Below are 14,401 nucleotides of genomic sequence, written 5' to 3' on the forward strand. Positions count from 1 at the left end.
TGACCTTGAATTTTGTTTTCTAGTTGGTAATTCAATACACCAGATCTTTTTGACTGTTCAAATAATCACAACAATGAGATCACTTTACATAGATTGAGAAGCTAATGCCCATTGTCAATGATAGAGAAAGAATAACTTCATTGGCATTACTGAAAATAGTTATAGCCTTAAAAGGATGTAATCTGGCAATATCTGTTATGTTGAAATTACAGTTCAGCCTAGCAATTTTCCTCCTGGGAATCCTTCCAATGCTTATTGATTGTTCACAAGTGGCAAAAATTGGAAATGAAGCGAGTTTCGTTAGGTAATGATGAATTTTAGGTAATTATTAAAAATGACTTAGAGCTATTACTGTAACCTGGAGGGACTGCTATGGCTTGTTGAATAAAGTAAGAATCAGAGAAGTGTGAACAAGATTCTATTTAATAAAATGGTGAGTAAGATCTCTCTATACGTATATTAATATATGGTTAAATGAGCATGGAGAAAAGTACTAAAGTACACATGGATTAGGGGGAATTAGTGGTTTATCCTTACACCAATATCACACTTCTTGATTATTATATAGTACATCTTTAGATCAGGTTGTGAAAGTCCTTTTTAACTGTTCTTCTTCAGGATTGTTTTCATTGTCCTTTCTGAACCTGCATTTCCAGGTTCCGGTCTCCAATTATTCCCCTTCTTGTCAAATCCAAAGGGTATTTTCCAGTTTATTCTTACCTGATCTTTAACAGGACTGAAGGTTTTCTACTCACATGAACGGCTCTCTTTCTCTGCCTCTGTGATATCATTCTCCTAGTTTTTCTTCTGTCTTTCTGGCTATTCCCATGTCCCTTTAAGGTGTATCTTCCTCCCTTGCCATTAAACATTGGAGATTTTCTAGACTTGGTCTGGATCGTTCCTCATTCTACACTTCACATAACGAGTACTGTTTCATAACCAGAGCTTTAATCAACTTATAAAAGATAGAATTTTACTTCTCTCTCAGTAATAGTCTAGGTGGTCCCTGCTGGTGGAGAGCTCTTCTTTACAGAACTTTCAGGACCCGGTTTACTTCTGTTTTGTTCCTTAAACATTCCCTTGGGCAGAGGTTATAACCTGGAGTCCATTATATTGGTTTTCTGTTGCTGACACAACAAATTACTACAAACTGAGCTGCTTGAACAACACGTCCTTATTATCTCACAGAATTTCATTTTCAAGCTCATTCAGGTTGTTGGCATAATTTATTTCCTTCTCATGCTTTTCCATGTGGCCCTCTCTATATTTAAGCCAGCGACAGTTGAGCCCTTCTCATGCTTTTGTTCTCAGACTATCCCCTGTGCCACATCTCTCTGGCTTCCTCTCCTGTCTTCATCTTCTGGGTTTTAAGGTTCCTATGATTATGCTGGGCCCACCAAGACCCAGATAATTCAGGCTAAATTGCCTATTTTAAGGTCAGCTGATTAGTGATCTTAGTTATATCTGCAAAGTCCCTTTTGTATGTAAGTAACATAACCATGGAGTAACACCCGGAGGTGAAGGTCACAGGGGCCAAACTTATGCCTACCATATCCATGGATAGAATTCAAGAATACCATGAATTTGGATGGCAAAACAATTAACTCTATTTTCACTAACATTTTTTTGAAATGTACCATTTCCTTCAATTATAAATGTTGGCAACAAAGACACAGAAATATAGCAGTATTAACAATAAATTTTTCACCATAAAAATCACAGGTAAGGTATTCTTATATTATGCAGATAATCTTGAAATGTCATTTATGTCCATCACTTCCAAAATCACAGTTGTTATTAGATCTGCTACTAGATCTTATTTATTTTGTTAATAAAGAAACACATATTATCATATCACACATTTGTTTTTAAAATATTTTATAACTTTCATACTGAATTAATTTCCTTTGTAATCTTATATATTTTATTTTAAGCATTCCAAAACATTATTCTAAGAAGGGGTCTATGGGCTCCACCAAACTGCCAAAGAGATTTAAAGCACCAGAAAAAAAAAAAAAATTCTTGCCTTCAGGAATAGTTTTCCTTTCTAAGGTTGAAATCAGGTTACTGCCATTTCTATATTCCAATATAAACAAGTAGAGAAAGACGAATTTCAGGGTAAGACATTCCTTCAGGCAGAAGTTGCATACAACATTTTTGCTCATATGTCATTGTAAGAACTGAAATGTGGCAATACTTAGCTGCAAGGGAGGCTTGGGGAATGTATTCTCCAGTTAACTGACCTTGTACCTAGAAGGAAGGAGGAACAGAATATAGGGGACAACCAAGAAAAGAAAAAGAAAACCAATGACCTCATTTACCTCTTAAATGAATACTAGGCATCTTTTGTACAAATTTCTTACTATAGACATGCTAATGTTGTCATGCAATTTTCTAAAACATGTTTTATAAGTTTAGGAGTTAACAAGCCTTGAGGCTAAGTATTATGCTCTTGAAAGATTGAGATAGCATCTATAGCCAAAGTAATTTGACTAAAGAGAGACTTTCTTTTGAATATTGTGAAACACAGAGAGAGGATCTGTAATTTATGATAGGGGACATAGCATAGAACAATCTAATCTTTTGGGGAATCTTCCCCCAGCCTGACCAGTTGGATAACAAGTTTCTTTGTTTAGCATATTGAATTATACATACCTTAAAGAGAAGGCAACTTAAAGTCCAGCCCCTGATTAAACAACTTTCAGGTTCTAGAGATTGTGTCCTCCCCTTGCAAGTCTCCTTGCTGGTGACCCTTCAGGCCTGCTATATTGACAAATGTCAGTTGTACTTTAGGGTGGTGGAAAGACCACACTTTTGGAAAATCAGACAAGCTTTATTCATCTAAAGGAGACAGGAGAAAGTCAGCACAAACAGGGGCAACGATACACAGCAGAGAGATCAGCTGCTTCATTTCAGAATGAGTTGTAGCTTCCTGGGCATTAAATCTTGCTGGGCATTAAGCCATCCTTAGGCTATATAGGAGTGGGGTCCATGTCAGACTTTCTTGCAACAAAACTCCCTGTTTCTTGCGTCCACTTCTGTTTGCTGACCTGTGTGGCTTAGGCTCTGGAAAACCCCATATCTGAGCCAAGGACACCACCCCATGTTCTGGGAGCTGCTTTTAGTTATGTATTAGTTCATGTAACTATCTCAACGATCCTATGAGGTAAGTGTTAGTGTTATTTTCAATTTACAGATGAGAAAACTGAGCAGAGACAGGTTAAGTGATTTCCCCAAAGTTGTATGTCTAGTGAGTGCAGAGCCATGATCTCCACCTCAAGAGGGCAAAGGACTACCCCACCCTACAAGAACTAACCCTACAAGAACTAACTACAAGAACTAACCAACTCTGCCCTTTCTCATTCTTATTCACTCAGACTGGATTCCCTTGTTTACTTTGTTGACTTTAAAAATAAAAGTTATTTTACCAGCAAAAATCGGTTTATTCGGGAATAGCAGAGGAATTGTAACAGAGAGGAACAAACCTGATACCTTTAGCTCTAACCTTTGCGCTCTGTTGCCACATTGCCTGTGCTTAGTCATGCTGGTTCTGCACCTTTGTCCAAAAAAATGTTGCCTAGAGTCTGAAATGTACTTGATAGCCATTCTCAAGGCTCTGCCTTCTGGGTTTGACCTCTAAAGGTATAAGACTTTTCATTTACATAGAGATAAACAGTTGCAGACAAAGAATAACATTTGTCTTGTTGGAGGTTTACAGGAACATGGTGACCAGACCTTTGTGGACAGATACAAGAAGAAAGGATGCTCACATCCCCTCCAGGGTCTGGCCTGCACCAAGAAGTCTGCAACAACCAACCACACCCCCTCCCCCTTTAGTATTAAAAGAAGCTTGAATTCTAGCTCCGGTAAGATGTTTCTTTGGGACACTGGTCTGCCATCTTCTCCGACTGCTGTCTTTCTGAATAAAGTCGCTATTCCTTGCCCCAACACCTGGTCTCTCGATTTATTGGCCTGTCATGGGGCAAGCAGTATCAGTTTGCACTTGGTGACCGAATTGCAATTTGGGTCAAGCAAACTATAGCAAAAGCCATAGGCAAGTCCAACAAAGGAAAGTTACTTTATAAAGAAAATGGAGGAATTTGGGGGGGGTTCTTATGAAGGAAAGTGCATGGTGAAAACTGAGGGTGATGACAATTTCTCATTGGCTGAGTTGCTGGGGTAGTCTGTTTCTTGTATGAACTGCAATGTACATCTTTGCTCTTTGGGGCCTGTAATTGACAATTCCTTCTGTAATTGACTGGGAGTGGTACTGTACTTCATGAGAGCTCCCCCTTCTGGCCTCCCAACTCTATTTTGGTGAGGTTTCCCTTTATTAATTTTCACAACTTTCTCCTGTAGAAATCCCCCAGCAAAAAAAGTCTATTTCCTTTTCTTTGAGGAGGTTTCTCTGCGTTAATGGATGTTCCCCATTGTTAGAAATTTTCAGCCCAGAGTTAGACTTACTGAATTGGCAATTTTGCAGGTGGTGCTCTTCAGTCCCTTTTTAACAAATCCTTCGAAAGAATCTGATGCAAGTTAAAGGTGGAGAGCCACTGCTGGAGTTTTCTTCCTCAGATACGTGAACTAGCTTTGCAAGTTTGGGAGATGACTGGGGGGCGGGGCTGGCCCCGGACGCTACTTCATCCGATCGGCACTAGGACCCCGACGCCGGGGACCGGGTCTCGCAGCTGCCGTTGCGCTCGGGGCGGGGTTGTGCTGTTCCGGGAGCGGGGCCTCCAACTCGACCCGCCCCTGGAGGCGGACCCGAGTTGACTTAAACTCTGGGGCCGCCAGGCGCTGCGTTTTCCTCCGCTCGCCCTGGCTGGGTTGTGTGCCCGTTGGTAAGTGGCGGGGGGGGGGGGGGGGCTTGGTTCCCGGCCGGCAGTCGCACGTCTTCTCTGGTCTTGGCTGGGCTGGGGGCATCGGGAGTCCAGGTGTCTGCGGGCGGGGCTGGGCGTGCGGCGGTGAGCGCTTTTGTTCTGTGGCGGGGACAGAGTGGCGGCTGCGGGGGCTCCGGGGGCTCGGGCCTCGGGCCCGCGGTGAACGCGCCCCGCTGGCCGCCGCCCAGAGCTGGGCGGGCCCGCTGGGCTCGGCTCGCTGCCCTCCCACGGCGCAGGGCCGGCCCGGAGGAGCCGCGGACTCAGAGCCTAACCCAGAGGGCGGCGCCTCGCCGTGTGTTTTCTGTGGATCGCCTTACTCTTCACGGTAGAGGTCGCGGGTGCAGACTGCGAGGACGCATTTTGTTAAATTCCAAGGCAATTGGTTAGGCTGGATGTGAGAGTGGCTTATGTTGTTATTGATTTCCTGTCGCTGGCTTGAAAAAAAGATCTTTGTTTTGCATTTATTTTTCTAGGGTTTTCTTCCTCCCCACCCCCACTATGCAGAACCTCCCGAAACAGAATTGCTTCGCTTGCATCTCCAAGTGGCCCGCGAACGCGCTTGTGCCGGAGACGTTTTCTGTTCCTCTTCAATAGTTAGTCCCTCGAGGCATTTTTAAATGCACAAATGCGTACAGATTTTAGATGTTCTCGAGGGACGCGAATTCCCTAAGCAGATGACCTTAGGATCCTGAGTTCAGCAAGCTTCCGGAGAATCGTTTCACTGAAAACAATTTGTAATACTTCTAGTGCCTGTAATCAAAATAAAGAGAACAGCAAGTGATGGGGATGAGCTTGGGTGCATTTAAATAGGCGGGTCGCAGAGCTTGTTTGGGGATTTTTCTGATTAATGCGTTAGCTGTAAACCACAGTTAAGTTTTAGTATTATTATGCATGAGTTAAGGTTTTACTTATTTTTTTTTTTACTGTACAGTTGGCTTCTTGTTTACTAATCCAATAAAGAATTAAGTTAAAGTGTTGTTTAGCGTGATAAAATAATAGTGGCCCAGGAGGAGCGCACGTGAATTATCACTTAAAAAGTGAATGGTATTTTAAGGCAGACCCAGTTTGTTTCTGTTACTTTGCCTTCTTAATAAGAATTCAGTAAACTCAGTTTGCTTTTGGTGCAACCTTAAGGAACAGTTTGCACAGCAATGTCTTATCAAGTAAACAGATTAGTGTGTATTTTTATTATAAACTTAATGTGAACTTTATATAAATAAAATTCAACTATAAATTTCGTATTGTTATATATTATATATTTAAGTTTTATATTAAATTATTATCAGTTATAAAATGTTTCTTGCTGTTCCTAGGACCAAAGAAGTAAACACTGTGGAGAGTGGTACTGACACGTTTGGAAGGAAATGGGAACATATACAGTAATGAATGAGTAATATCATATTTAAAGGTAAGCGTGTGTCCTCTAAGTAGTCTACTCTAATTTATCTGTTGTGGAACAAAATTATTAAGTTGAATCAGCATTGGTTAAATATTAAACTATAGGATGCTGTGGATTTGACGTCAAAGCTTGAGAAATATGGTTGGCGTAGCATGGAGAATTCAGCTGTTCATCTTTGCAAGAAAAGGAATAGAAGATGATGGTGAGGTGACTGTGGTCTAAGTTACTGAGGAAGAGGTCTACTTAACATTATTCTCTACATGGTTTGTTTCTTATTTTATTTTTTAAATTCATCATATGTGGCACATGGGGTTGGAGGAAGGCAGCACAGAGCAGAACTCTGGGAGAACCATTCCCTGAAATATAAACCTATAAAGCCAAAGAGGTCATTTCAGGGCTTCCATCCTGTAAACTCCAAGTAGTGTTAGGAAATCTGTAATGATTAAGACCATGGTCCCTGCAGTCAGACTGCTGAGCGTCAGATTTTGGCTCTACCACTTGCCATCTCTGCAACCTTGGGAGAATTATTTAACTTCTCTGCCTCAGTTTTCTCATCTTCTGTGAAATGGGGGTAACCATAGTACCTAGGTCGCAGGATTGTTGTGATAAGTTAATGAGTTTGGTAGATAGAACACACTTGGAAGAGCTCCTGGTAAATGGTAAGTGCTTAATAAATCTTAGCTGTTGTCATGAGAAGAAATATATTTTATGGCCTAAGAAAATTAACAGTGTCTTACAGGAGATTCAGTTTGCTCATTTAAGCGCTAAATCAGTTTATCGAGTTTGTGTTGATTAAACCCTTGACTGTAGATCATGTTGGAGGTTCTGTTTTTGTAAGGAAGTACCAGACACAACTCTGTTTTTTACCTGCAGCCATATTTTTTTTTTTTTTGTTTTGTTTTATTTTTTTTTTTTAGCCATATTTTTTAAAATTAGTTAATTAGTTAATTTTTGGCTGTGTTGGGTCTTCGTTGCTTCGTGCAGGCTTTCTCTAGTTGCGGCTAGGGCTTCTCATTGCGCTGGCTTCTCTTGTCGCAGAGCACAGGCTCTAGGCTCGTGGACTTCAGTAGTTATAGCACACGGGCTCAGTAGTTGTGGCTCGCGGGCTCTAGAGCGCATGCTCAGTAGTTGTGGCGCACGGACTCAGTTGCTCCGCGGCATGTGGGATCTTCCTGGACCGGGGCTCAAAGCCGTGTCCCCTGCATTGGCAGGAGGATTCTTAACCACTGCCACACCAGGGAAGCCCTAAAGGTACAATCTTAAAGAAAGAAATGTAATCTTGTGGACCTTTGAAGAATTCTGAGTGCTTTGTTGACAGACAGCTATGTAGTGTGTCTATGCTTGATATCCTAAGTGTGCTTGTAAATTGAAGGGCAGTGTTAGAGCCTAGCCTGTTGAGATAAATGTCTCAAGTGATTGCAGAGATTTAATGACAGTCACTAAGATTTTCTTGAGATGTGTTAAATTACAAGACTTCATTTGTAAATAAAATCTTAACTTGTGGTTAAAATTGTGGTTAAAGAAATTATATTGTCCACTTAGGTTTCAAGAAACAAAAAATCATACGCAAATTTTTTTAAGCCCCCAAAGAGAATTTATTGGATCACATAACTTAAGAGTTCATGTGAGGAAGATATACAGATTGCCAACAAACACAAGAAGGGATGCTCAACATCACTAATCATTAGAGAAATGCAAGTGTAGGTGATACTTACAATGAGGTATCACCTCACACCAGTCAGAATGGCCATCAAAAAATCGACAAACAATAAATGCTGGAGAGGGTGTGGAGAAAAGGGAACCCTCTTGCACTGTTGGTGGAATGTAAATTGATACAGCCACTATGGAGAACAGTATGGAGGTTCCTTAAAAAACTAAAGATAGAACTGCCATCCCACCCAGCAATCCCACTACTGGGCATTTACCCTGAGAAAACCATAATTCAAAAAGAGTCATGTACAACAATGTTCATTGCAGCGCTATTTACGATAGCCAGGACATGGAAGCAACCTAAGTGTCCATTGACAGATGAATGGATAAAGAAAATGTGGCACATATATACAATGGAATATTACTCAGCCATAAAAAGACATGAAATTGAGTTGTTTGTAGTGAGGTGGATGGACCTGGAGTCTCATACAGAGTGAAATAAGTCAAAGAGTATGCTAACACATATATATGGAATCTAAAAAAAAAATGGTTCTGAAGAACCTAAGGGCAGGACAGGAATAAAGACGCAGACATAGAGAATGGACTTGATGACACAGGGAGGGGGAAGGGTAAGCTGGGAAGAAGTGAGAGAGTAACAATTGACTTTTATACACTACCAAATGTAAAATAGATAGCTAGTGGGAAGCAGCCGCATAGCTCAGGGAGATCAGCAAAGTGCTTTGTGACCACCTAGAGGGGTGGGATAGGGAGGATGGGAGGGAGACACCAAGAGGGAAGAGATGGGGATATATGTATACGTGTAGCTGATTCACTTTGTTATAAAGCAGAAACTAATACACCATTGTAAAGCAATTGTACTCCAATAAAGGTGTTAAAAAAAAAAAGTTCATGTGGCTTGACTTTCAGGTTTGGCTGGATCCAACATTTGAATCTGAAAGAAAGTTAGACTTGAGACACTGTCTTTGAGTTCTGCTGTCTTCTTTGGCATTGACTTCGTTCTCAGGCACAGCTCCCCCTTCATTGGGTAGCCCTAACATCTCCAGGTATATAGCCAGTCAGCTTCAACTTGCACAGAGCATGTCTTTTGTCTGGTTGCTCTGCCAGGTCTATAATTATATTAGTGCTCATCGTGTCATGTGCCCGTGTCTGTGCTAACAACTGGGAAATGTTTTGTTTTTTTAAACTGTAGTTTACAGATATAATTCATATATCATATATAATTCAGTTTATTCACTTACAGTGTACAGTGGTTTTGCATATATTCACATAGTGTGCAAGCATTACCACAATCACTTTTAGAACATATCCTTGCCCCCCAAAAGAATCTCTACTCATTATACTCTCCATATATTCTCTATACTCTCCATTCTCCCCCAACCCACACATCTCCAGGCAACCGTTAATCTAGTTTGTCTCTAGATTTGTGTATTCTGAACACTTCTTATAGATGATGTCATATGTGATCTTTTATGACTCTTTTCTCACCTAGCGTGATGTTTTCAAGATTGATTCATGGTAAGCATGTATGTATTTCATTCCTTTTTATTAGCAAGTAATAATTCCATTGTATGGTTATGCCACATTTTGTTTTCCTTTCATCAGTTAACACACATTGGATTGTTTCCACTTTTTGGCTACTCTGAATAATGTTGCTGTGAGCATTCATGTACAAGTGTTTGTATGGGCATACATTTTCAATTCGTGTATGTATATATCTAAGAGTTATATTTTTCTGTCATATCATATGGTAACTATTTTTGACCTTTTGAGAAATTGCCAGACTGCTTTTGATGAACCATATACATTCTCAGTAGTAACAGCAATGCATAGGAGTTCCAGTTTGTCCACATCCTTATTAACACTTGTCTTTTTGATTGTAGCTATCATAGTGAGCATTAAGTGGCATCCTGTGATTTTATTAATGATGTTGAACATCTTTTTGTGCATATTGCCTATTTGTATATCTTTGGAAAAACTGTCTATTCAAAACCTCTGTTAACTTAAAATTCAAGTTGTTTTTATATTATTGAGGTGTAAAAGTTCTTTATATATTCTGGATTCTAGTTTCTTCCTCGTGATCATATATATGAGGGTTTGTTTTTGGATTCTATTCCATTGATCATTGTCTATCCTAGTTCAGCCCCACATGACTTTGTTTACTCTAGTTTTTGGGGTTTTTTTTAGCCATTGGTATTAGTTATTATAATTAGTTGTTGCATAATTACCCCAAATATTAGTGGCTTAAAACAGCAAATAGTTATTATTTCATATAGTTACTACTATGGGTCAGGGATCAGGGAATGGCTTAGCTGAGTGGTTCTGGCTCAGGGCTTTTCATGAGGCTGCTGTCAAGATATTGGCAGGAGCTGCATACAGTTTTTGAAGGCTTGACTGAGGCTCAGGGATTTGCTTCCAAGATGGCTTACTCACATAGCTGTTGGAAGGAGGCTGTAGTTTTTTGCCATGTGAGTATCTCCATATTTTGCCTGAGTGTCCCAATGGTGTGACTGCTGGCTCTTCCCCTTCTCATCAGGTCCTTTCAGATGGGCAGCAGCATCATTGGAAACCACAGAGGTTCAAGGTACAAGGAAGGAAGCTTGTGAGATCATCAGTACCATTAGAGAGAGTGCAAAACTAAAAAGCCTCCCAGTGTGATGTGCGGCCTTGCTCAGTGGTAGCTCTTCTTATTAATTTGCAATTACTATTTTAAGGTCTGCTGGTAGTGGAGGTTCTCCTGCAGATGTGGGGGGGGGGCGTGCTGTGGCTCATGGGGACAAGGACCTTGGCAGTAGCAGTTCTGGGAAATACCCGTTAGCATAAGGCCCCACCAAAGAGCCTGTAGCAGTTTACTCTAGCTTTGTAGTTTAAAGTTTTGAAATTGGGAAGTGTGAGTCCTTCAACTTTATACTCTTTCTCAAAATGAATTTTAGGGTCAGGTTCTCAATTTCTGCAAAGAAGACATCTGGGACTTTGGTAAGGGTTGTAATGGATCTGTAGACCAATTTGAGGAGTAGTGCCACCTTGAGAGTATCATATCTTCCAGTCTATGAATGTGGGATGTGTTTCCATTTATTTAGGTCTTTAATTTCTTTTGGCAATGTTTTGAAATATTCAGAGTGTACAATTTTCACTTTTCGTTAAATTTATTCCAACGTATTTCTTTCTTTTTGCTGTTACTGTAAATGGACTTGTTTTCTAAATTGTTGTATAGAAATAAATTTGGTTTTTGTATATTGAGCTTGTACTAGGCGACCTAGTCAAACTAGTTCTATTAGTTTTTTATTAGTTGGATTCTTTACAACTTCCTATATACAAGATGATGCCATCTGTAAGTAGAGGTAGTTTTATTTCTTAATTTCCAATCTGGATGTCTTTTATTTTTTTTCTTTTTGCCAAGTGCCATGGCTAGAACCCCTCCTACAATGTTGAATGGAAGTGGCAAGAGCAGATATCCTTGTCTTGTTCCGGATCTTGTAAAGGGAAAAACAGGCTTTAAAGCTGTGGCTTTTTTGTAGATGTCTTTTATCCAGTTGAGGAAGTTCCCCTTTGTTTCTAGTTTTAGCGTTCTTATCTGAAAGGGTGTTGGATTTTAGGATGCATTTAATTTCAGTCATAGTAGATGCTTTTTCTACATGTGCTTGAGATGATCATGTTGTTTGTGTCCTTTATTCTATTGATGTGTTATATGACATTGGTTCAACATAAAAAATTAAAAAATCAATCTTGCATTTCTGGGAAAGTACCAGTTGGTCATGGCATATACTTATTTTTATATGCTGTTATATTTGGTTCGCTAGTATTTTGTTGAAGATTTTTGCATCTATATTCATAACAGATTGTTCGGTAGTTCTTTTGTTCTTTTTTTTCTTTTCTTTTTTTTTTTGCGGTACGCGGGCCTCTCACTGCTATGGCTTCTCGCATCGCGGAGCACAGGCTCTGGACGCACAGGCTCAGCGGCCATGGCTCATGGGCCCAGCCGCTCCGGGGCATGTGGGATCCTCCCGGACTGGGGCACGAACCCATGTCCCCTGCATCTGCAGGCGGACTCTCAACCACTGCGCCACAAGGGAAGCCCATGGTCTGTAGTTTTATTGTGATTTTATGTATTTATTTATTTTCTGATTTTAGTATTGGCCTCAAAATTGATTTGGGAAGTATTTCCTCTTTTATGTTTTAGAAGAGCTTGTAGAGTGGGTTTTAAATGTTTAAATTTTTGGCATGAATCACCAGAAAGCCACCTGGGCCTAACCATTTCTTTTTGGGTTGTTTTTTGGTTACTAATTCAATTTCTTTATGGGTCTGTTCTGATTTCCTGTATCTTCTTGAGTCAGTTTTGGTCAGTGTGTCTTTTGGGATTCTCTGCACCCAATTCCAGTGTGTGTGTGTGTGTGGGGGGGAGATCCCCACCGTACTACCAACAAGCAGTTCTCTGGGGACATCAGTTGGGTGTTCTACAATTCAACTTGTTACCAAGTCCAGACTCCCTCTACTTGCTGCACGACAGGCCAGTAAATCGGGAGACGAGGTGTTGAGGCAAGGAATATGACTTAATTCCGAAAGCCGGCAGACGGAAAAGATGGCAGACTAGTGTCTCAAAAGAACCATCTTATCGGTGTTTGGATGCCAGTTTCTTTCATAGAACAGAGACGGGGAGATGAGGAAGTGAAGTAAAAAGGCCATAAGTTATGCAAATATCCCCTGGAATGGTGAGCCTCAGGGAGGGGATGTGTTAATTTCTTCTTTCTTGCAGTCATCCACAGGTGGACAGGGTCTGGACACTTAATATTCAGGGGTAGGGTTCCCTGAGACAGGCCATTATGTATGGACATTATCCTTTTAGTGAAAAAAAGCAGTGGAAGGCAAAGGTTAAATAAAGTAAAAGAACCAGATCCAACATGTAGTTAGATTTGGCTCTTACCTGTTACAAACTCAGTTCTGACACTATCTACCCAGAAATGCCAGCAGATTCCACAGGTTGAAGCCTCAGTCCCACAAGTTGCCTCACCCCCCACTTCACATGCACAAGCCTATATTGTCACGTGTGCTTCTGACTGGGTACAGATTGGGGGTTCCTAGGACCAACCCTCTCCTTTTTTTTTCTTTACGTCTTTATTGGAGTATAATTGCTTTACAATGGTGTGTTAGTTTCTGCTTTATAACAAAGTGAATCAGTTATACATATACATATGTTCCCATATCTCTTCCCTCTTTCATCTCCCTCCCTCCCACCCTCCCTATCCCACCCCTCTAGGTGGTCACAAAGCACCAAGCTGATCTCCCTGTGCTATGCGGCTGCTTCCCACTAGCTATCTGTTTTACGTTTGGTAGTGTATATATGTCCCTGCCACTCTCTAACTTTGTCACAGCTTACCCTTTCCCCTCCCCATATCCTCAAGTCCATTTTCTAGTAGGTGTGTGTCTTTATTCCCATCTTACCCCTAGGTTCTTAATGACGTTTTTTATTTTCTTAGATTCCATGTATATGTGTTAGCATACAGTATTTGTCTTTCTCTTTCTGACTTACTTCACTCTGTATGACAGATTCTAGGTTCATCCACCTCATTACAAATAACTCAATTTCGTTTCTTTTTATGGCTGAGTAATATTCCATTGTATATATGCGCCACATCTTCTATTTCCATTCATCCGATGATGGACACTTAGGTTGCTTCCATGTCCTGGCTATTGTAAATAGTGCTGCAATGAACATTGCGGTACATGACTCTAAATTATGGTTTTCTCAGGGTATATGCCCAGTAGTGGGATTGCTGGGTCATATGGTAGTTCTATTTGTAGTTTTTAAGGAACCTCCATACTGTTCTCCATAGTGGCTGTACCAATTCACATTCCCACCAGCAATGCAAGAGTGTTCCCTTTTCTCAACACCCTCTCCAGCATTTATTGTTTCTAGATTTTTTGATGATGGCCATTCTGACAGGTGTGAGATGATACCTCATTGTAGTTTTGATTTGCATTTCTCTAATGATTAATGATGTTGAGCATTCTTTCATGTGTTTGTTGGCAAACTGTATATCTTCTTTGGAGAAATGTCTATTTAGGTCTTCTGCCCATTTTTGGATTGAGTTGTTTGTTTTTTTGTTGAGCTGCATGAGCTGCTTTTAATTTTGGAGATTAATCCGTTGTCAGTTGCTTCATTTGCAAATATTTTCTCCCATTCTGAGGGTTGTCTTTTGGTCTTGTTTATGGTTTCCTTTGCTGTGCAAAAGCTTTGAAGTTTCATTAGGTCCCATTTGTTTATTTTGTTTTTATTTCCATTTCTCTAGGAGGTGGGTCAAAAAGGATCTTGCTGTGATTTATGTCATAGAGTGTTCTGCCTATGTTTTCCTCTAAGAGTTTGATAGTTTCTGGCCTTACATTTAGTCTTTAATCCATTTTGAGCTTATTTTTGTGTATGGTGTTATGGAGTGTTCTAATCTCATACTTTTACATG

General features: G+C 40.4%; 1 protein-coding gene across 5 annotated transcripts in view; it reads left to right on the top strand.

Annotated features, from left to right (window-relative positions):
- Positions 1-4,725: 4,725 nt before the first annotated feature.
- Positions 4,726-14,401, top strand: part of RESF1 (retroelement silencing factor 1) — a 38,603-nt gene continuing 28,927 nt past the window's right edge. For 2 of the 5 annotated variants that reach the window (XM_089920475.1, XM_022577910.2), the window contains exons 1-2: positions 4,978-6,288; positions 6,384-6,542. Coding sequence is in view for 1 of the 5 variants with exons in the window: in XM_022577910.2 (XP_022433618.1) it covers positions 6,540-6,542 (3 nt within the window). In the remaining 4 variants the exon portion in view is untranslated. Of the gene's footprint in view, positions 4,842-4,975; positions 6,289-6,383; positions 6,543-14,401 lie in introns of those variants that run through there. The other 3 variants (XM_022577912.3, XR_016394893.1, XM_089920474.1) reach the window with 3 other exon arrangements.

This window comes from Delphinapterus leucas, chromosome 11, assembly GCF_059928025.1.
Source record: "Delphinapterus leucas isolate spDelLeu-1000000601 "Yukka" chromosome 11, BTC_Dleu_Yukka2, whole genome shotgun sequence".
Classification (NCBI taxonomy): domain Eukaryota; kingdom Metazoa; phylum Chordata; class Mammalia; order Artiodactyla; family Monodontidae; genus Delphinapterus; species Delphinapterus leucas.